We start from the raw sequence: 23,627 nt of genomic DNA, 5'->3' as shown, positions 1-23,627 counted from the left end.
CTTGAGGGAGGGAGTTAGAGAAGATGAGGGTGGTAAAGTCTACATGGCGTTAATGAATGAATGAATGGAACAATATTACTTACAAATGCAATGAGTTCTCTAGTCAGACTTGAGGTAGATGCAAAAGAAAAAAATGGTTACAGAAGACAGTCAAAATCTTTGGGATGAGTGTTGGGGTATAGGGTCCTCTATTTTCATACTGTTCAAAATAGTTAAAACAATCAAGCAATGCACTCAGACCAAGCAAGATAACTTTACCAGCATCTCCAAAACCACCTCTTGCTTCCTTCCACTTACCACCTCCTGCAATGGGTAACAACTCTCCCACCTTCTAACAGCCTAGATTCGCTTTGCATGGTTTTATAGTTTGTACAAATAGAACCATGTAGTGTGTACCCTTTTGTGTCTGGCTTTTCAGATGTTTGTGAAATTATCCATATTACTGATTAGAGCCATAGATCATTCATTCTTACAGCTGCATGGTTTTCCATTGTGTGAACATACCAGAATTTATAATTCTTTGTAGTCATGATAAATATTTGAGTAGATTGCAGTTTCCGACTCTTAAGAATCATGCAACTGGCCGGGCATGGTGGCTCACGCCTGAAATCCCAGCACTTTGGGAGGCCGAGGCAGGCAGATCATGAGGTCAAGAGATCGAGACCATCCTGGCCAACATGGTGAAACCCCGACTGTACTAAAAGTACAAAAATTAGTTGGACCTGGTGGCGCACGCCTGTAGTCCCAGCTACTCGGGAGGCTGAGGCAGGAGAATCGCTTAAACCCAGGAGGCAGAGGTTGCAGTGAGCCAAGATCACGCCACTGCACTCCAGCCTAACGACAGAGCGAGACTCCATCTCAAAAAAAAAAAAAGAGAATCATGCGACTATGAACATGTTTTTTGAGAATATATGTCTATGTTTTGTTGGGCATATAACCAGGAGAATTGGTGGGTTATTCAAATTCTTTTTTTAAGGTTTTCAGAGTACATATAAATCATGCAAATCTGTGCTGGAATCTTCCATCCCTGACGAAAAGCCCCTTGAAGCCCTCTAGCTGCTCCTTGAAAGGCTGTGCTTTCTCCTGCTGGGCTGTGAGCCCCAAACGCAGTGACCATTCCTCAAAGTGCCCAGTGCCTAGCCACAGCCTGCTGCACTCCTCACCTTGGCTACCAGGCACGGGACACTTTGACCACTAAGCTACTGGATTCCAGACCACACTGCCTCAACTTCCAAAACCTTCCCAATTAACTCCAATCTAGCTTCCGCTTCTTGGCTGTGCTGAAGTACTCACTGAGGTGAGTGAAGACCCCCTAACTGCCAAACTCCATGGCCTGTCTTCAATCCTCATCTCACCTGACCCTTCCGGGGCAAGTGACATAAATAAATGATTATCCAATCAAAACCCTGGCTCCAAGGGTCTCCTGGTTTCTTACCTCCATGGCTAATTTCTAGAAGGCTCTGCTGCCCAGAGAGTACCCCTTCACCTTCTTCTCCAACATTCCCTCTCATCCTGCTCCCTCTCATCCTGCTCCAGCTACCACTCACCACTAATGACTTTCATGTCTCCTCTCCAGTCCTAACTGTGCTCCAGAACCCTACAAGGGGGCTTTCTGGTATCCTCAACAATGCCACCAGGATCTGTGTCACTGCTTCTCATGTGCTGTCCAGTGCCATTCACTATGTTAGACCACAGGGACCCAACGAAGGACAAGACCCATTCTAACGGTCAATGCTATTAGTAAATTAGCAAATGCTGCCACAGGAAAATACGGGGCTCAGGAAACACAAAGAAGGAGCGCCTAGCCCAGTCTGGGTGGAAGGGAATGGAAGTGTCAGAAAAGTTCTCCACGAGACCCTGTCTCTGAGTTGACCCTTCCCTCACCACCGGAACTATCTGTCAACCCTATTCCCCACTCCCAGGCTCATCTCCTTGATTGAGACCCCACTCCCCTCACCTGAGCTGCAGGAACACACTGGGCATCCCACCCCAGCTTTTCCTCCACCAGTCTTTCCTTTCTTTAAAGCACAGAGCAGCTCTAGTCACTCCCTGGTTCAGATTCTCCAGTGGCTCCCATGACTCCATGGATAAAAGGCCAACACTTTACCTTACAATGGACTTAAGGGCTATGCATGGCCTGGCCCCCACCTCTTCCTCTCACCTCCTGTGTCTGTTATTCACTGTTCCAGACACACAGGCCTTCCTGCTAGTCCTTGACAAGGCTGTATGCAGGAGGCTTTCTCTGGCTCTTCATGCGAGTCTCTCCAGCTTGTTACTCAAATCTCAACTCAGAAGCACCTCTCAGGGCTCCAGAGATGCCTTCTCTGGCCACTTGACATTAGCAGCACCTGTATGCATGCAACCACACTGTGCTGGCACCTTCAGTCACACTCACCTGCTATACATCCTTCTGCTTACCTCTTTAGTGTCTTGTTTCTGCTGCTGGACTGAAAGCTTCATAAGAGCAAAAACTGGGTTCATTTTATTCACTTCTGTGTCCACAATGCCTAACATAGTGCCTGAGACTTAATAGGCCCTTAATAAATATCAGTTGAATGAATGAATGAATGAATGAATATAACAGTGAATGACGAGTCATCCAAAGGATAGTGGTTAAGATAAATTCTGGGCCGGGCGCAGTGGCTCACGCTTGTAATCCCAGCACTTTGGGAGGCCGAGGCGGGCGGATCACGAGGTCATGAGATCGAGACCACGGTGAAACCCCGTCTCTACTAAAAAATACAAAAAATTAGCCGGGCGTGGTGGCGGGCGCCTGTAGTCCCAGCTACTCGGAGAGGCTGAGGCAGGAGAATAGCGTGAACCCGGGAGGTGGAGCTTGCAGTGAGCCGAGATTGCACCACTGCACTCCAGCCTGGGCGACAGAGCGAGAGTCCGTCTCAAAAAAAAAAAAAAAAAAGATAAATTCTGCAGCCTGACTTCCTGGTTTAAATTCCACCCCTGTCACTTACTAGCTGTGTTACTTTGGGCAAGTTACTTAGCCTTTCTGTGCCTTGCAATAATAAAATGGGATTAAAAACACCCGGCCCGTGGACTTTTGTTACAACAATAACGTGTCACAGCAGAGCTTGACATGCTCTTAGTCCTAAGTAAGCGGCAGTGTTTGTACCACTGCTTGGGTTGCATTCCTAAGACAGAAACCCGACCATAATGCTTAGGGACGCCCTACTGCCTCCCAGGTTAAGCCTAAACCCTGGGCTGGTAAAGCAGATTCTTCACTAACAGCCCCCAATGCTATCTCCCAGCCTCTCCCACTCCCTCCATCACACACAGCCCTTGTTCCCAAGCCTCCACCCTTCTTTCTCACCAGGTCCCAAGCAGACCAGGATCATGCAACACTCTGCCTTTGTACACACCGCCCAAATGCCCATTGCCTTCCTCCACCTGCCCCAACTCAAACGCCACCTCCCCTCAGAAGCCTTCCCCTCCTACCCCTGCCCTGTCTTCCTTTTTTTTCTTTCTTTTGAGACAGAGTCTTGCTCTGTTGCCCAGGCTGGAGTGCAGTGGCACAATCTTGGCTCACTGCAGCCTCCAACTCCCAGTTTCAAGCAATCTTCCCACCTCAGCCTCCCTAGTAGCTGGGATTACAAGTGTGCGCCACCACGCTTGGCTAATTTTTGTATTTTTAGTGGAGACGGGGTTTCACCATGTTGGCCAGGCTAGTCTCAAACTCTTGACCCCAGGTGATCTGCCCACCTTGGCCTCCCAAGGTGCTGGGATTACAGGTGTGAGCCACCGCACCCAGCCCTGCCCTGTCTTCTTACTGGCCCAGATCTGTGTTCCCTCTTCTGCCTGGGCCCTTGAGACACTGCAGGCACTTCCCTGCCAGGCTGTGGGTGTGTCAGGAGCTGAGCCCCAGGCTTCCCCACAACTCTATCCCCAACACTTTTGGGAAGGCTGATACCTTGGAAGACGTGGAGAAACACGTTATGTGCATGAATGACTTTCCAAGCATGGAAACTAATACCTGCCCTCACCTCTTATTTTTTTCCCATCAGGGTTAAACTATTTGGTATTTTCAAGGTCAAAACTACTTTCCCTTTTGTTAGCTAGGCTTTGTTGCAAAATTTGTTTACAAGAGCTTATTTTGTGATGAAGAAAGCCATTTAAAACTCTTCTTTTTAAAGAGACAATTTGTGGGAATTGCTGATGTTCATCTGTTTGCCTCACCGGAAATAGAAAATACAGAGCAACTAAAGTAGAATGCACTACAACGACGGGAAGGGAAGCAAGGTGGATCCGTTTCCACTACTCTGACTCTTTTGTTCCTTGCCATTCTCATACACAAATGGGAAAAATGAGACATGAAGTTTGAGCAACTTGTCAAGGGTTATTCAACAAAGGTTTTTCAACAAAGCTCAGCTATTCTAACTAAACCTAGTGGGAAAGATACTGATCCGGCTGGCTCAGCTAATCCACAGACCTAGGGGCTCTAATGGAATAAAATCAACTCTGAGCTACAGGAGTCAGCAAATCACCTACTCTAGGCCAAATTCAGCCCACCACTTGTATTTGTAAATAAAGTTTTATTAGGACACACCCATGCCTACTCATTTATGTGCTATTTATGGCTGCTTTCAGGCTACAATAGCAGAGCAGAGACCTTCTAGCCAGCAAGCCCTAAAATATCTGATCCTTTCCAGAGAAAAATTGCCAATCTCTGATTTAGAGAACAGTTTGATCTCTGGGTTTTGTTCTATTTTCCAAGTATTCGATATTGCTCTTCAAATTATTTCAGTTGACAGGGAGATTTTTATTTTAAAAAGCTGAAAATCTTTGGTTCAAGTGTATTTCATAGTTCAGAGAAAAAGTTCAATGGTTTGGTTTAGGATTGATTCAAGTGTATATCATAGTTCGGAGAGAAAGTTCAATGGTTTGGTTTAAGACTCAGATTAATATCGTTTCTCTGCTTTGGGGGCTTGGTTGTTGTCCTTGAGGAGATTTTTACAAACGTAGAACAAAGTGGGCAGATGACATGGAATGCTTTTTGCTCTGGAAAATGTCTTTTATTCAAGGTTGAACATACATTGCTCCTTCTAGCATTAAGATTCCAAGATCCTCTCTATATTCCATTGGCTTAGCTAATCCTGTTTTCACCAAAGGTCCAGATATCATTTGTTAGAACCTGGCTTTTCCCATAAATAGAAGTATATCGTCTTCCAAGCTCTTTCATAGATACCTCTTGAAAGCTAAATATTTGAAAAGAAATACACTGCCCCCCAAACACTAACATATTTTATGAGTCAGTCTTTTGAAGCTAAATGTATCTTACAAGAACTCTGCAGTGACTTCAGAATTGGAATCCAGCCTTCCAACTCTTCCTATAGATGTTTGATCATATGTGACACTTTCATCACACTCCTTTAAACCTTTTACTATGGAAATTTTCAAACATATACAAAAATAAAGAGACTAGTCCCCAGCAGCCAACTTCAACAAGTATCAACATTCTGCCATTTATCTTTCCATCTATCCCTCTCCTGACTTTTTATTTACTGTTTGTTGCAGTATTTGATAGCGGACTTCACGCATCAAATGATTTCACCCACGAATGCTTGTTTCTTTTAGATGAGGCCCTTTTCCTTCGAACAAAACCATGACACTATTATCACATCCAACAAAATAATTATTAATATTATCTAATACCCAGTCCAACTCAATTTTCCCTGTCTCAATAATGTATTTTTATAGTTGATTTGTTCAACTAAAGATCCAAATATGACCATATATTGTCTTATGTTGATAGGTCTCTTAGGTCTCTTTATATTTGCAATAGGCTCCCCTCATTTTTTACTCACCCATCCCTGACACACATTTAAGTTCTAATTGGCCAAGCAAACCTTATCAACAATAACACCTCTTCAGCCTCCACATGCTATAAGCAAAACTAGACATTCATAGGCCTGTAGATGCTTAGGCATAGACATACAGCTCCACCTTCCATGTGCAATTCAACATGAAAACCAATATGCCAGGCCATCCCACATACTTTCTGCTTTCAAGGGAAGAAATTTAGATTGCTTCAGCAAGCCAATTCTCTGAAATTAAATCTCTTCTGTGCTGCAATGGCCTGAAGACTCTGATTTAAAAAACAAGACATCCATTCATTATGGCTCCCTTTTCAAATTAGCCAAACATAATCAAGAATCACAAAGTAAATCAGACAAAAGCCTCGTAATCCGTTATGGTTAACATTAACAACATTAATTGAGCACCTAGATCATGCGAGACATTGGATTATAGAAAGGATGGCCTGTGTCCCTACCCCAAGGGACCTACAGTCTAAACAGAGAGGCGTCGCATCATTTAGACACAAATGCCCAAGGAGGACAACAGTCACAGTACCACCCAAACTGACATCCATCTCCTATCCCCTAGGTTAAGAATATTTATGAGGTTGATCCATGTGGTGGAATAAAAAGAAAAGAGCAGGCCGGGCACAGTGGCTCACGCCTGTAAACCCAGCACTTTGGGAGGCCGAGGCAGGTGGATCACGAGGTCAGGAGATCGAGACCATCCTGGCTAACACAGTGAAACCCCTTCTCTCCTAAAAATACAAAAAATTAGCCGGGCGTGGTGGCAGGCGCCTGTAGTCCCAGCTACTCGGGAGGCTGAGGCAGGAGTATGGCGTGAACCCAGGAGGCGGAGCTTGCAGTGAGCCGAGATCGCGCCACTGCACTCCAGCCTGGGCGACAGAGCAAGACTCCGTCTCAAAAAAAAAAAAAAAAAAGAAAAGAGCAGAAGGAACCACATTTGACTGTGAGTTCCACCATTCATGAGCTGTGCCACAATGGATAAGTTACTCAACCTGATTTTCAGTTTTCTCATCTGTTAAGAGGAATAATCCCACCTACCTCACAGAGTAGCAGCTGTTAACACTGAATCATAAACTCTTACATAAAAATCCAGCAAAGATGATGATGATGATAAAATCACTGAATACTTTACAAAGCACTAGACTAGAATGTTTTCTGGCTATCCATCTAACCCTCACACCAGTCCTATGAGGCAACTCCCATTCTCATGCCATTTTCCAAAGAATTCAACAGAATGGGTGAGTGGTCCACCCAACGTAACACAGCTACAGGTGTGAGAGAGCCAGGATGCAGAGGATAAAACTTCAGGGTTCTTTCTGCCAATAATGGTATGATAATACCTCCCAATACTACCATGGGGAGGTGTAGAGGTAGAAGCAGGGTGACACAAATGAGCATGCCCTCCCATACAGATCAATTATGTTATAAACTCCTAAGGTACAGCATTCCACAGCTCCTACCCTTGCCCAAACAGGAAGTCCCCAAGAGGCTGCCAGAGTTGTCCTACCCAAGGTGTGGTTACGTTCAGAGCCATAATGGTGGTTTCCTTCCTCAGTGGGGCAATTCTTCAGCTGTCTGCTAAAGAGTACTTAAGTCTTTTTAATCACAAGTCTCGAACATCTAACATTTGTTCAAATATTTGTCCAAAGATCGATCATAATTTTTTCCTATATAATTCCTTACTTCCTTTTTTGTACATACATAGGCGAAAAAGGACTGAAGGAGGGTAGCCGTCAGAAAAGAGGTGCAACCACCCTGTGGCCACTATACTGTGAGAAGGCTGACCTAGCCAAGTGGAAAGGGCACCTCGCGGAGAACTGAAGTCCTGGCCAACAGTCCTGGGAGATCTCCTAGCCAACAGCCAGGACCTATGCCACCCACATAAGTGACATCATTTCGGACTTCCCCAACTGAAACCACATTAAGCAGAAGCACCACCCAGTCTACTCACAGATTTGTGGAAAATCAAATGCTGTTGGTTTAAGCCATTGAGTTTTGGGGTGGTTAGATAACTGAAGCAGCTAGAAAACAGCTTTCCAGTCAGACCAAATACCAAATCTATGAATGAGAAGCACCATCATAGCAGCTAAACATTGTTTATCAATGGAAATGATACAACTCCTTCAATCCGAGCATGCCCATCGGCTGAAACATTCAGCTGGGTAAACCTGGATCTATACTGTACCAGGCTCAACAATGTTAAATAACTACTAATAATGATCACATTAATAACAGTAAGAGCAGCCAATATTTACCAAGTGTTTATTACATACTAGGCATTGTGCTAAATCCTTTATTCATTTAATCCCTTATAAAAGCCTTTTGAGGTGGGCCACTATAATGCCCATTTTACTGATGAGGTCGCTGAGGCATAGAGTGGTACAGTGACTTGCCTGGGATCACACTGCTAGTAAACAGTGATACGGGATTTCACTCTTGGCCATCTGATTCCACAGACACCGGGCTCTTAACTATCAGCTTGTTTTGCCCCTTCAAAAGTGTTATGCTACTTTAACAAAACTGTCCCTTGTTGGTTTTTTCTTGTTCTGTTGTTTTTGAGACGGAGTCACTCTGTCGCCCAGGCTGGAGTGCAGTGGCGTTCACTGCAACCTCTGCCTCCCAGGTTCAAGCAATTCTCCTGCCTCAGCCTCCCGAGCAGCTGAGATTAGAGACGCGCGCCACCACGCCCGGCTAATTTTTGTATTTTTAGTAGAGACAGGGTTTCACCATGTTGGCCAGGCTGGACTCAAGTGATCTGCCCATCTCTGCCTCCCAAAGTGCTGGGATTACAGGCCTGAGCCACCGCACCCAGCCGAAACTGCACCTTCTGAGTTAATGTGTGTAAAGAGTTTAACACTGGGCCAGGCGCGGTGACTCACGCCAGTAATCCCAACACTTTGGGAGGCCGAGGTGGGCGGATCACGAGGTCAGGAGATCGAGACCATCCTGGCTAACACAGTGAAACCCCTTCTCTACTAAAAATACAAAAAATTAGCCGGGAGTGGTGGCGGGCGCCTGTAGTCCCAGCTACTTGGGAGGCTGAGGCAGGAAAATGGCGTGAACCCAGGAGGTGGAGCTTGCAGTGAGCCGAGATCGTGCCACTGCACTCCAGCCTGGGCTACAGAGCAACACTATGTCTCAAAAAAAAAAAAAAAAAAAAAAAGAGTTTAACGCTCTCTGGTCCATGGTAAGTTTTTAGTAAACACCAACTTTTACTATTAGGAAACCTGCAGATGTGGAAGGAAAGATGAGAGAAAGTACTGTATATGACTGGCATACAGTACGCCCCCAATTAATGTTAGCTATTTGGATGATTTATATAGGGCTTCTTCACCAGCAAGCACTCCGGTGCTCGGTAATTCTCTGTTTACAAGTAGATTTCCCCACACCCTGTGAGCTCCCTGCGTGTGGAGCTGTTTTCAACACATCCTTGCAGGCTGGGAGCCCAACACGTGGCCCCCAGAGCAAGTAGCTGCTCAGTAAAAGTTTCTTGACGAGAAAGAAAACGCTTCCTTCCTTCACCAGAAATGCGAACTTGGATTTCTAAGATGACACCTCCCCCAGGTACCAGCCCTTAACATGATTCCAAAGAAGAGGGCAAGAAGGGACAAGGGTCCCACCCAAGAAATGCGGGGGCCAATGGGTTCCATGGGATAAGAGATGGAGCCGGGCTTGTAGCCAGGGCACTTGAGAACTCCGTGCAACCCTGTGGCCGGCCACACCGAGAAGGGGACCTCCCAAACCCCCCAGCAGTCCTAAAAGTCCTTAGGAAAAGGGCGAGGCCCTGAGAGGTAAGTCACCCACCTCCCAGCTGGCGGGCTCCCGGCCCGCCCTGGGTCGACTAGGACTTGAGACTAACCCTTCCTCCCATCCCACGGCGGCTGCAGGCGCAGGAAGAAAAGAAGTGACAGGAAGTCAAAAGTTTCCCCAACAAAAAAAATCCTTCCCCCGAGGGAAGGGAAGGGCTCCCACCCTCAGCCCGCCCCGCCCAGGGAGGAGGGACCGCCACCAGTCGATCTAGGCAGTTGGGGGTCCCGCTGTTCTGGTCCCGACAAGGAGGGCCTGGCTTGAGGTTCCTCCGCCCCGCGCTTCGTGCACTCTGAATTCTTTGAGAGGGTCCCAGGGAGGGACAGGGGTGCCCCAACTCTTACTTACAGTCGTCTAAGTCATCCTGCAAGTCCACAAAGTACAGGGGGATCTCTGAAAACCAAGAAACACACAAGGAGTTACCAGGGGGCTGCGGCGAGAGGGGACGGGGTCGGGCAGGGGCCCCTCGGCCTCGCGGGGTGGTCACGGGGCGAGAGAGAGACTAGCACCCCTGGCATCCCTCGACCCCAGCCCCACTCACCCGCCATCTTGGGATGGGCCTAGAGGGGGGACCGGCAGGGGCGGGGGCCTGTAGACAGGGGCGGGGCCGTCGGCTTCGGGCCCCGCCCCCGGCCCGCGCCGGCCGGCCGGCCCCGCCCTCTCAGCGAAGGTGGCTGCCGAGGTGGGCGGGGAGGTCAGGTGACCCGGCCGGCGTCCCAAGATGGCGGCGGCGGCGGCGCCCGGAAGGCCGCGGCGGCGTCCCGGCTGCTAAGGCGGGCCCCACGCGGCTGGCAGCGGACAGGCCGGACCTAGGGCCGGAGGACGGGCGGCAGCCGCCTCTGCGCGGACGAGGGCTGGGCCGTGCGGCGGCAACGGCGCCAGGGGATGCTTTTGCTGGGCCTGGCCTCTCCCTTCTCAACTTAGGGCGGCGGCGGGCCCGCGCCCCTGGCTCCCGGGCCATGGCGCTGAGGGAGCTCAAAGTGTGTCTGCTCGGGGTGAGTGGCGGCGGGTCCGGCCGGGAGGGCCACGGGAGGCTGGGCTGGCGGGGACCCCGGTTCCTCCATGTCCCCTCATCCCTTCCCCCCTCCCACGTCCGAGACGCTGTCTGCCAGCCCCGTGGACCCTCCCTCCAGGTCGGGAGCCGTCCCGCCCACCTCTTGCACCCTCCAAAAGGTCCTGGAGGCCGAAGGGACCCTTGCCCTTCCCCTCCCTGGAGCCCGTGGACTCTTCCTGCCCCACAAAGAGCAAACAGCCCCCCCTTGCCTCTCTATTGCATCTGGGTTAAGAGAGGCTCTTAGTTTTCTCCCAACTTAACAAGGTATTATTTGGGAGTTGGCCAAGTCTTCCAAAGTAAAACCAATAACAGGTCTTGAGGTTTTATAAGCAGCATTAGCCTGCTTTGTCTCTTGGGTGTTTTTGAACTTGTGGGATACCCCTGCCACTTACCCAAAGAGTTACTTTGCCAAGTAACTCTTCCTGTGGAGAAGAGGGGTGTTCAAATCAGGAAGCCCCGAAGACTAGTTTGAAGCTTCAGCTTCCTGTCTTGTCAGGAAAGACAAGGTGTTGGCCATTTCAAAGCCTTCTTTCTGAGATTGATGCTGTCATTCCAGAGTTTCTGCCTTAAAGATCAGCAGGAACTCCAATAACTAATCTTTATTCCCTCCAAATAGGGTGGGGCTAGGATTCATCAGGGATTACTCAGAGGTAACTCAGGAGTTCAAAGTTTATTAACATATGTTAAAAAGCAAGTGGACTTGTTACTTTTTACACGAAGCAGAAACTTTGGGTCTTTCAAAAGGTCCCAATCTGTCTTAACTGCAAAAACCTCTCCCTTTTAGTACAGTTGGAATTTCCTAATTACTCTACTGAATTTTTATGACAACCGCTTTTGTGTTCCTCAGTTTATAAAATTTACACGTCTAGGGTGATTTTTCTAAAATCCTGAACTTATACCACAAAGTAGTTTTTGGTGTCTGCCAAAAGGTGAACTTTTTCTCAGGCCCTCATCTCGTTCTCTTTCAGGATACAGGTGTAGGTAAATCGAGTATCGTGTGGCGGTTTGTGGAAGACAGTTTTGATCCAAACATCAACCCAACAATAGGGTAAGAGATTTTTATTTGACACACATCTAAAGGTGCATTGAAAATCCTTCCAAATACATAGTGTGTTACAGGTGTAGGCCCTGCGCTTTATAGTCATTGAATTCTGAGTCGCTGGTTCGCATCATCTCTGGAAGGACTCGAAAGAGTCCAGTGAGGATCTGTGTATTTTAGGAAAATTATCTTCGGACTTGGGGGTGAGAACTTCAAAATGCAAATATGAATTGGAGTTCTACTAATTATTAGAATAGACACAGAAGCTTCAGTCTATAAATATCAACAACAATTACACCTTGAAATAAGGCAGATGAAAATAGATCCTGGTGCTATTCTTTCAGGCATATCAAGTAAAAGACATTTAAATGGTTTTTGTCCTTCCTGAAAGTAGCAGGTTGAGATCTGAACCCTTACACATTCCTGTACTGGTAGTAATAATAAATTAATAAATTCATATTGAAATGGAAGGTTTTTTCAGTTCTCTGGTTCTATGGATAAGTAAAGTTGATTGTTCATATGTTTTTGTCTCTATAAGAAAACTTTTCATTTTGCAATACTAACCCTTTGACTACATAAGAAGTTGTGTTTTATAGGCTTTAATACTATGTTAACCTTATAAAGCTAAATAGGTGCTGTGCTCTAGTTTTATCATGAAACCCTCAAATGGTTTCCAGCATTTAAAGAAAAAATCTATGTTATCCATCATTAGGATAAAATTGGCCTTTGTGCTCTATGCAGATCGTTCTTTGACTAATAGAGAAATATTTTACAGCCCAGGAGAGAAACTGCCATAAGATTGTCCCCTGAGAAATTATGCTGTCAGAGGTTTTTTATTTATTATTTATTTATTTATTTATTTTGAGACACAGTTTCACTCTTTTTGCCCAGGCTGCGGTGCAGTGGCGCAGTCTTGGCTCACTGCAACCTCTGCCCCAGGTTCAAGCGATTCTCCTGCCTCAGCCTCCTGAGTAGCTGGAATTATGGGCGCCCACCACCATGCCCAGCTAATTTTGTATTTTTAGTAGAGACAAGGTCTCACCATGTTGGCCATGCTGATCTCGAACTCCTGACCTCAGGTGATCCGCCCACCTCAACCTCCCGAAATTCTGGGGTTACAGGCATGAGCTGCCGTGCCTCGCCTATGTGTTCAATATTTTTTATCTGCTTTTTTTTTTCACCCAGGCTGGAGTGCAGTGGCACAATCATGGCTCACTGCAGCCTCAATCTCCTGGGCTCAAGTCATCCTCCCACATCAGGTAGCTGACATCACAGATACACACTACCACACCTGGCTAATTTTTTTTATTTTTAGTAGAGATGGAGTTGCACCATGTTACCCAGGCTGGTTTTTTTTTTTTTTTTTTTTTTGAGACGGAGTCTCACTCTGTCGCCCAGGCTGGAGTACAGTGGCGCAATCGCGGCTCACTGCAATCTCCGCCTCCCGGGTTCATGCCATTCTCCTGCCTCAGCCTCCCCAGTGTAGCTGGGACTACAGGCACCCGCCATCACGCCCGGCTAATTTTTTTGTATTTTTGGTAGAGAAGGGGTTTCACCGTGTTAGCCAGGATGGTCTCGATCTCCTGACCTCGTGATCCGCCCGCCTCAGCTTCCCAAAGTGCTAGGATTACAGGCGTGAACCACCGCGCCCGGCTACCCAGGCTTGGCTTGAACTCCTGGGCTCAAGTGATCCACCCACCTCAGTCTCCCAAAGTGCTGGAATTATAAGTATGAGCCACCACAACCAGCCTATCTACTTTTTTTTTTTTTTTTGAGACGGAGTCTCGCTCTGTCGCCCAGGCTAGAGTGCAGTGGCGGATCTCGGCTCACTGCAAGCTCTGCCTCCTGGCTTCACGCGATTCTCCTGCCTCAGCCTCCTGAGTAGCTGGGACTACAGGTGCCCGCCAACATGCCCGGCTAATTCTTTTGTGTGTTTTTAGTAGAGACAGGGTTTCATGTATTAGCCAGGATGGTCTCTATCTCCTGCGCTCGTGATCCGCCCGCCTTGGTCTCCCAAAGTGCTGGGATTACAGGCATGAGCCACCGCGCCTGGCCACCTATCTGCTTTTTTAAACCCTATGGGTCTTCTACACATTTGAAAGCATGGGGATGAAATTCACCAATAAGTGTCTGCAGTTAAAATGCTTTTCTGTGTCCTTTAAGAAAGAGCTGGGTATGACACATGTAAAACATGACCCCATCCTTCTCAGGGCCTGCCTGTCCCTACCTGCATGGGAGAGTGAAGTGTTGGGAAGTGACAGCAAGTACTGCTGGTGATTCAGCGAGTGACACACTTCACACTGAGTCAGAGCTGAAAACCCAAAACCCACAAGACACCCAGACACCACCTTGGCTAGAAGTGCTCTCTCAAATGAGAAGAGAGAAAAGTGAAGGGTGTAGCTTCATGCATCTCGGTGAGGCCCGCCCCGTCCTGAGTGTCCACTGTTCCCTTTTTGCCAGTGGCTCCCAATCTGCCAGATGCCCGTGGCTCCTGAGCTGCCTCTAGTCCACTCTGCACCAGGAGATTTGGCTCACATTTTCAGGAGATTTGGCTCACATTTTCACATACAAGGAAAACCGCATACAAGGCTTTCTCCTCATTTTCTTTTTTCTGCCTTTTTTTGTTTCTTTTTCCTCAGTTTTAGAAGGTGGCTTCCTCCTTTGTGACCAACCCCAAACATGCCCCTGAGCTCTGGAGCCCCACCTCTTCATGAGTTACCCTGTGTCTTCCTCAGCCCTATCATCTTCTCATACCCTGCACACAGGTTCTGAATCCACCCCACTCCACCACAAGAGCACCCATTCCCCAACCTACTGCTCAGATGGTGGAACTCCTGAAAGAGAAGTTACCACTTCCTCAACTGCTGCCCACTCCTCAGCCTCTGTCATCTCAGCTCCGCCCTGCCATGCCACTAAAACCACCTTCCCTTGGTACCAGTTTCCATCTAATAGCCAAAGTCAAATGGCCTTTTCTTGGTAGTTTTCTTTATTCATAGAGTGCCTGCTATATGCCAGGTGCTAGACTGGGTACTGGTGCCTAGACCAGGGGTCGGCAAACTGGCCTTTTTGCCCGCCTCCTGTTTTTGTAAATGAAGAGTTACTGAAACAGTCACACCCAATTATTTACTTATTGTCCTGCTGCTTTTGGGCTACAATGACCAACTTGAATAGTTGCAACTAAGACTTGATGGGCCACAAACCCAAAAATATTTGCTCTCTGGTACTTTTCAGAGCAAGTTTGCTGACCCCTGATTTAGACAATGGACTTCTGTCCTTGTAGACCTTACCTACAAGAAGCTATGTTATGACTAATGTACAGGAAATGATTTATTCTTTTTCTTTTCTTTTCTTTTCTTTTCTTTTTTTTCTTTGAGACTGAGTCTCTGTCTGTCACCCAGGCTGGATTGTAATGACACGATCTTGGCTCACTGCAACCTCTGCCTCCCATGTTCAAGCGATTCTCCTGCCTCAGCCTCCCATGTAGTTGGGATTAGTTGCACATTTGGGAATCTGCCCGCCACAATGCCAAGCTAATTTTTGTATTTTGAGTAGAGACAGGGTTTCACCATGTTGGCCAGGCTGGTCTCAAACACCTGACCTCAGGTAATCTGCCTGCCTTGGCCTCCCAAAATGCTGGGATTACAGGCATGAGCCACTGCGCCCAGCCAGAAATGATTTATTCAACCCTTTTCTGTGCTATGAAGGAGAAATGTGCAGTACTATGAAAACGTGTGATAGGGACCTGACCTGGGCCTGTGGGGATAACTGATTCCTACAGTGATCAGTAAAGGTGTGAAGCACCTAGCAGCACTGACATTTAAATATTGAAAGATGAATGGATTAAGTTTAAGAATAAAAGTTGGCTGTGTGCGGTGGCTCACGCCTGTAATCCCAGCACTTTCGGAGGCCAAGACAGGTGGATCACCTGAGGTCAGGAGTTCGAGACCAGCCTGGGCAACATGGTGAAAGCCGTCTCTACTAAAAATACAAAAATTAGCCAGACGTGATGGCACACGCCTGTAATCCCAGCTGCTTGGGAGGCTGAGACAGGAGAATTGCTTGAACCAGGAGGCGGAGTTTGCAGTGAGCCAAGATCGCGCCACTGCACTCCAGCCTGGGTGACAGAGCAAGACTCCATCTCAAAAAAAAAAAAAAAAAAAAGAAAAGTTTTTGAAGAACGGAAGTGAAGTAGTTGGTGGTGGTGAGGGATGGTGGGTGGGTAGGAAGGAACTGGAATGGGCATGAGGGACAGCAAGGACCGTGAGGCAAGAGGGCAAGGGAGGTTGGAAGAGGGATCAGGAGGCTGGGGTGGCTGGAGGACCCACAGCAAGAACCAGGAGAGACGGCAGGGAGGTTGGTGAGCCAGCAGGGACCAGTCCACAGGGCCCTGGAGTCTGGGGGAGGAGCCAACATCACTTACTGCAGGACACATCCCCGCTTCTCAGATTGAAGCTCCTCTGTCTTCTCTAGTTCCCTTCCTGCTTCATAACCGTGCTTCCTCAATGCAGTCTCCTGGCCTCTCATACTGATATGATAAATGCTGGTCTTCCCCAAGCTGTGTCCTGACTTCCCATGTTTCTCACCTCCCTCCGACACCTCACCTTCACCTGTATAATGTGACCTCTAAGCCCATGCCTCCAACCTATGATTTGGACCTAGTCTCCTAAAGAACTCGGTCTTTGTTCCTCCTCCAGTCCTGCATACCTCACACAGTATCTGTGTTCTTCCCTAAGGACTCGCCTGTGTCGTATCATGGGGAAGAGCATGGGCCTTGAAGAACCATGCTTCCTAGACTTAGGGCCTTGACTGTGTGCTAGCAGGGAGAATATCTGCGCAAGTGACAGAGCCACTCTTTTGGAGGTGCGGGGGGAGGTCATAGTCCTGCCTACCTTATAGGGGGTTTTAGGAGAATTCCGTGACTCCATACACAGAGTGGGCATAGGAAGTGTGCAGTAAATGGTGGTGGTATGTAGTGGTACTGTCATCGTATCCCTCTTCACCCCACCCCCAGCCCAATCCCCAAACCCCATTCATATCCATTTAAGAAAGGGCCCTCTGGGACCCCTTCCTGAAGGAGAGCTTGGGCCCTCCTTCCCATCCTCACATCTGAGCCCTCATCTTGCCGGGGCTATTGAGCTGATTTCAGAACCAGTTGTTCTGTGGCCTGGCTCTGCCACTTGGAGTCAGTTCTCCTCATTGTTGCTGTGTGAGCTTCATTAAAGACAAGTTTGATCCCCTCAGTCAAAACCACGGCAGAGGAACCCTTTCCTAGCCCGGGCCCAGCCTCATCTCTCCTGTGCTTCCTCCATGTTTTTGTTGCTCACTTCCTCCCCAGCACACACCAAGCAGCACCCGTTCTACACCTGGGTTTTTGGCACATGCTGTTCTCTTTCAGGGTCCTTTCTTTTCCTTGTCTCCTTGGCAAATTCCTGATTGTCTCTGCAAACTCAGGTACATGTTAGTGGCTCTAAAAGTTGCAGACTCCAGGGTCAGCAAAGGCCAGGCAAAGAATGTAAATGAGAGATGGACCAGGTAGAAACACTGGAGGGAGGCTCTCAGGCATGAACTGCCCAGACTCCCTGCCCTCCCTGTATCAGGTCCCCTCGTTCATCTTCTTACCTCCAGGGACACTTTGCTTCGGTCTCCTTCGGCATTGTCATCCCTTTGTATGTCCAGATCCCAGGGTTCTGAGGTGGACTCCTGCCCATTTGCATTTTGTCTCCTCTTGTTTGATGTCATGTAACTCCAATTGTAACCACAGCAGGGATTTTCAAAGCTGAGGCTTTTTTTCAGACATATGCATGTCTCTGGTCCCTCTTCCAGGATTCCAGGAACCCCCTTCCTCCACACTACACATATGCTGCAAGAAGAGGAGGCCCCCATTAAAATCACCACCATAGTGAGCCATTGTGTAGTGAGCCTATTGTGTTCCTCAAGTGTGCTAGAGTAGAAGAGTGGCTCCCTGCACGTGGGTGAGTCCTACTGCAGCAGCACCAAATTCCCTCTTAAGCTCTAGACCTGCAGATTCTGCTCCCCATAGAGCCTGTGCCCACAGGTGGCCCATAGACACCTAGGGACTGTCCATGTATGTCACTGAGCTAATCAACTCTCTCTCAGGGGCTTGGATCTCTGCTCCTCTTTCCATGGACCTTGGGGTAGAGGAAAGGACCAACTGTCCTCAGGTACTCAAGCCAGCAACCTCAGCATCCTTCTCAAATCCCTCCTAACTCACCATCTCCTCCCCCCAGCCAGTGGTAAGTCACTCGCTCCTGTCCAAGCCACCTCCCAAATATCCCTCCTTCTCTATTGCTGTTATATGACCTCTAGGGCTTCATCTTCCTTCATGGAGGTGAGACATGGACGCTAGACTCTGATTAGATCACAGCTCTGCCACTTGCTAGCTAGTTAGCCCTGGGCAGTTTATTTTATGTATTTATTTTTTGAGATGGAGTTTTGCTCTTGTCGCCCAGGCTGGAGTGCAGTAGCGCAATCTCGGCCCACTGCAACCTCCACCTCCCAGGTTCAAACGATTCTCCTGTTTCAACCTCCCGAGTAGCTGGGATTACAGGCACCCACCACCACGCGCAGCTAATTTTTGTATTTTTAGTAGAGATGGGGTTTCACCGTGTTAGCCAGGCTGGTCTCAAACTCCGTACCTTAGGTGATCCACCCACCTTGGCCTCCCAAAGTGCTGGGATTGCAGGCGTGAGCCACCGTGCCCAGCCAACCCTGTGCAGTTTAATCTCTGATCTCTTTCTTCATAAGCAAGTAAGGATAATGATAGGACCAGCTCCATATTGTTAGGAGAATTCCAAGAGAGGTGTATTTAAAATGCTTAGGAAAGTACCATGGATACTGGAAGTCAATAAATGGTGGTTATTATGCTTTTTTTTTTGAGACAGAGTCTCACTTTGTCGCCCAGGCTGGAGTGCAGTGGCACAGTCTCAGCTCACTGCAAGCTCTGCCTCCCGGGTTCACGCCATTCTCCTGCCTCAGCCTCCCGAGTAGCTGGGACTACAGGCGCCCGCCACCGCACCCAGCTTATTTTTTGTATTTTTAGTAGAGATGGGGTTTCACCGTGGTCTCAATCTCCTGACCTCGTGATATGCCCACCTCGGCCTCCCAAAGTGCTGGGATTACAGGCGTGAACCACCACGCCCTGCCTGTTATTCTTTTTTAATTTTTTATTTCTATTTTTTAGAGACAGGGTCTTGTTCTGTCACCCAGGCTGAGGGACACTTTGAGCTCAGTGCAGCATCAAACTCCTGAGCTCAAGCAATCTTCCTGGCTCAGCCTCCTGAGTAGCTAGGACAACAGTAGCACAAGCAGTACGCATCACCATGCCTTGCTAATTCTTTTTATTTTTTGTAGAGATGAGTTCTCACTGCGTTGCCCAGGCTGGTCTTGAACTCTTCACCTCAAGCGATCCTCCTGCCTTGGCCTCCCAAAGTGCCAGGATTAGGCATGAGCCACAGCATTTTGCCTATTCTTTTGTAAATGTTTAAATTTTTTAAAATTTTAAAATTATTTCTATCAAAGCAATGTGTATATGGTTTTTAAAACCTGAAATAGTGTTATGAGGCTAAGTGTTGTGTAACAGTGCCCTACTCTGAGCCATTCCCTGGAGGCTTACAGTTGCCTTCGCGTTTAGCTATTCTTTCTGATTTTTTCTCCAAATTTTTTCATAACATGCATGCACAGGTTGAGTATCCCAAATACAAAATGCTCCAAAATCTAAAACTTTTTGAGCAACAATATGACACTCACAGGAAATGCCCATTGGAGTATTTTGGATTTGAAATGCTGAACTGATAAAATGCAAATATTCCAAATTCTGAAAAATTCCCAAATCAGAAACACTTCTTTTATTTTTTCCAAAATCGGAAACACTTCTGGTCAGCATTTCAGATAAGGGATACTCAGCATGTACTGGTAGTTGTTGATCCCTCTCTCCTCCCCGCCTCCTGTTTAAGGCAGTATCTACTGATTCTTTTTCTTTGGAAGATGGGAATTTTGCCATCCTCCTCCTCCCACTTCCTTGTGCACATTTGCCCTCGCTCCATCTTTCCATTAAAGTTCTCTCATTGGGAGTCAATGTGCCATAGTGTTTAGAGCCAGCCTGTCTGCCTTTACCTCCCAGCTCTAGCACTTAGTTGCTCTGTGGCATTGGACAAGTTATTTAACTTTTTTGTGCCTACATTTGCACATTTGGGAATCCTCCTTGGCATCTAATTTGTAGGGTTGTTGTGAAATTGAATTCAAACACATAAAAATTGCTTAGAATGGTGTATGCCATATGGAAAGCATTTGTTATTTCTTAGCAAATGACAGAATTAAATTTTAAAAGGTTATTTTTTAATCTCCTACTATGGTTTTGAACTTTATATAAATGGAATTAGTATACACACACACATACATGTAGTTTGTTTCTAGGATGATTAGACTAACATATGGAAAAAAAAAATCATTCTTGACCCTTACCTCACAAAGTAAACGAGTAGAAACAGATCACAGACCAAAATTTAATAAGGCTATAAAAGTTCTAGAACAACATTGGACATATAGGACACACAAAAAAACAAAGCATAAAAAGAAGCTGGAGTTGATCAAAATTAAACATTTTTGTTGAATTCAGCATTTGTTGAATTAAATCACCTTGGCACCTATGAATTTATATATGTGTATGGGTGTATTTCTGGATTCCCTTTTCTGTCCCATTGGTCTATTTGTCTGTCCTCAAGCCAGTACAATATTGTGTTCATTGCTGTATATGTATAGAAAGTCTTGGAATCAGATAGTATATGTCATCTAATTCTATTGTTGTTTTTCATGTCTGGCTCCTCTGGGTCTTTTTCATTTCTGTATAAATTTTAGAATCACAGTGTCCATTTCCTCAAAAGAGCCAGGTGAGATCTTAATCGGGAACACATTGAATCTCTTGACTAATATGGGAAGAATTGGCATCTTAACACTATTCCATTTTTGATCCAGGAACATGATATATTCACTGTTAATGTAGGTCTTTTATCATTCATTCAGTCTTTTACCATTCAATTTGATGGTTGTCTCTAGGTTTTTTATAAATGCCCATTATCAGGTTGAGGTTGTTCCCTTCTATTCCGGAATTAATGAGATTTTTTGTCATGAATTGTGTTGAATTTTATTAGATGGTATTTTACATATTTTGAGCTGTTCATGTTCTTTCTGTTAAAATGGTGCATTACAACCATTGAGAGTTTAATACTGAAATATTGAACCAATCTGGCACTCCTAAGATAAATTTCTCTTGGTCATTATACATTATTATTTTTTATATATTGCTGCATTTGATTTACTAAAATTTTGTTAAGGATTTTTATCTGCATGTAGTTTTCTGTAATAATCTTTCTCTAGTTTTGGTGTCAGGACCTCATCAAAAGAGTTGAGGAATGTCTTCTCTTCTACTTTTTTGGAAGAGTTTGTGTAGAATTGGTATTATGTCTTCCTTAAAGTTTTGGTAGAATTCACAGATGAAACCATCTGAGCAGAGAGTTTTCTTTGTCTGAAAATATTTAACTACAGATTCAGTTCCTTCGGTAAATACTGTAAAGGCTTATTCAGGCAACTATTTCTTCTTGAGTAAGTTTTGGTAGTTTGTGTCCTTCAAGGAATTTGTTCATTGTATCTCTGTTTTTTTAATTTATTGGCATAAAGTTGTTTATAATATCCACTTCTTATCCTTTTAATGCTTTGGGATCTGTAGCAATACCCACCCCTTCCATTTTTGATAGTGCTGATTTGAGCCTTCTCACTTCTTTTCCTGAACTATCCAGCTATAAGTTTATCAATTTTATTCATTTTCTCAAAGAACCAGTTTTTGTTATCTGAGCATTTAGAACTGTAAATTTCCCTTTATGTGCTGGTTTAGGTGAATTTCACAGATTTTGATATGTTGTGTTTTCATTTTCATTTAGTTGCACCTATCATTTCTCTTGTGACTTCTTTGAGCATTGGTGTCTTAGAAATATATTTTCTAATTTCCAATTCTTTGGGTATTTTCCAGAAATTTTTCAAGTATCAATTTCTAGTTTATATCTATTACGGGTACAGGCGCGGTGGTTCACACCTGTAATTCTAGCACTTTGGGAGGCCAAAGCGGGTGGATCACTTGAGGTCAGGAGTTCAAGACCAGCCTGGCCAACAAGGTGAAACCCCGTCTCTGCTAAAAAATACAAAAATTGGCGGGCGCAGTGGCTCATGCCTGTAATCCCAGCACTTTGGGAGGCCGAGGTGGGTAGATGATGGGGTCAACAGATCGAGACCATCCTGGCCAACATGGTGAAACCCTGCATCTACTAAAAATACAAAAATTAGTTGGGCATGGTGGCGCGTACCTGTAATCCCAGCTATTCAGGAGGCTGAGGCAAGAGAATCGCTTGAACCCTGGAGGCAGAGGTTGAGTGAGCCCAAGACCATGCCACTGCACTCCAGCCTGGTGACAGAGCAAGACTCCATCTCAAAAAAAATAAAAATACAAAAATTAGCTGGGCGTGGTGGTAGGCACCTGTAATCCCAGCTACTCGGGAGGCTGAGGCAGGAGAATTGCTTGAACCCAGGAGGTGGAGGTTGCAGTGAGCCGAGATGGCACCACTGCACTCCTGCCTGAATGACAGAGTGAGAACTCCGTGTCAAAAAAAAAAAAAAAATCTATTGTCGTCAGAGAACATACTCAGTATTATTTCAAACCTTTTACATCTCACATTTGTTTCCTAGCCTAAGATGTGGTCTGTCTTTGTGAATGTTCCATGTGCACTAGTAAAGAATGTGCATTCTGCTACTGATGTGTGGAGTATTCTGTAAATGTTAATTAGCTCATTTATAGCACTGCTCCTATCTCCAGTGTTTTTACTTTTTTCTCTTATTTTGCAGTAAAAGAGTATTTGAAGAAGCCCTAATGAAAGATTTGTCTATTTCTGTTTTTAATCAGGTTTTGCTTCATGTTTCGAAGCTTTTTATTGAGTGTATATGCAAGTAGCATTGTTTTTATATATTATTTTTATATAACATGCATGTCATATGTATTATATATTATATGTGTGTTATATATCATATATATGAATTATATATCTCTTAAATGTATCTGTGTTATATATACATAAACAGAGACAAGGTCTTGCTCCGTCTGCCAGGCTAGAGTGCAGTGGTGCAATCACAACTCACTGCAGCCTCAACTTCCCAGACTCAAGTGATCCTCCTACCTCAGCCTCCTGAATAATAGGACCATAGGTGTACTCACCACATCTGGCTAATTTTTTTCATTTTTTGTAGAGCTGGGGTCACTTTGCTGTCCAGGCTGGTCTCAAACTCCTGGGCTCAAGCCATCCTCCTGCCGTGGCCTCCCAAAGAGCTGGGATTACAGGCATGAGCCACCTCACCAGGCGTCATTGTTAGATTTTCTTGATGACCCTTTTACCATCATGAAATGTCTCTCTTTTGTCCCTGGTAGGAGTGCCGTTCTGAATTCTACTTAGTCTGATATTAATTTAAGCTCTTCGGCATTCTATTTGAATATCCCTTCCCATGCATTTACATTTAACCTATTTATAGCTGTATTTTTCAAGTGGCTTTCTTGCAGATAGAATTATAGGTTCTGCTTTTATATCTAATCTGACAGTCTCTGCCTTTTAATTATTTAGACCTCCACTGTCTAGTACAGTTGCCACTAGCCACATGTTAAAATTAAAAATTCAAATCTTCAGTCATGTTAGCTACATTTCAATCCTCATAACAAATTTCTGTTGTATAGCACTGACTTAGATCATTTTTATTTATTATGACTGTCAATATTACTTGGTTTAAAACTACCATCTTGCTTTATTTTTCTCTTGGCCCCACGTTAATGATTCCATTTTAT

General features: G+C 45.9%; 2 protein-coding genes across 21 annotated transcripts in view; one reads left to right on the top strand and one right to left on the bottom strand.

Moving 5' to 3' along the window:
- LOC129474160 (putative serine/threonine-protein phosphatase 4 regulatory subunit 1-like) overlaps positions 1 to 17,370 on the bottom strand; it is an 86,508-nt gene extending 69,138 nt beyond the window's left edge. For 7 of the 20 annotated variants that reach the window (XR_008654465.2, XR_008654466.2, XR_010119341.1 and 4 more), the window contains exons 1-2: positions 10,183 to 10,275; positions 9,990 to 10,034 (exon numbers count right to left, since the gene is read on the bottom strand). Coding sequence is in view for 11 of the 20 variants with exons in the window: in XM_063633426.1 (XP_063489496.1) it covers positions 9,990 to 10,034; positions 10,183 to 10,189 (52 nt within the window). In the remaining 9 variants the exon portion in view is untranslated. Of the gene's footprint in view, positions 1 to 9,989; positions 10,035 to 10,182; positions 10,277 to 11,087; positions 11,221 to 17,353 lie in introns of those variants that run through there. The other 13 variants (XM_055265124.2, XM_063633424.1, XM_063633430.1 and 10 more) reach the window with 7 other exon arrangements.
- RAB22A (RAB22A, member RAS oncogene family) overlaps positions 10,329 to 23,627 on the top strand; it is a 54,368-nt gene continuing 41,069 nt past the window's right edge. Inside the window, exons 1-2 of the mRNA XM_055265133.2 lie at positions 10,329 to 10,636; positions 11,664 to 11,743. Coding sequence (XP_055121108.1) covers positions 10,601 to 10,636; positions 11,664 to 11,743 — 116 coding nt within the window. The 5' untranslated portion in view covers positions 10,329 to 10,600. The remainder of the gene's footprint in view (positions 10,637 to 11,663; positions 11,744 to 23,627) is intronic.

Source organism: Symphalangus syndactylus, chromosome 24 (genome assembly GCF_028878055.3).
Source record: "Symphalangus syndactylus isolate Jambi chromosome 24, NHGRI_mSymSyn1-v2.1_pri, whole genome shotgun sequence".
NCBI classification, from domain to species: Eukaryota; Metazoa; Chordata; class Mammalia; order Primates; family Hylobatidae; genus Symphalangus; species Symphalangus syndactylus.
The sequence above is the reverse complement of the archived record's forward strand: the minus strand, read 5'-3'. Positions and strand labels throughout refer to the sequence as shown.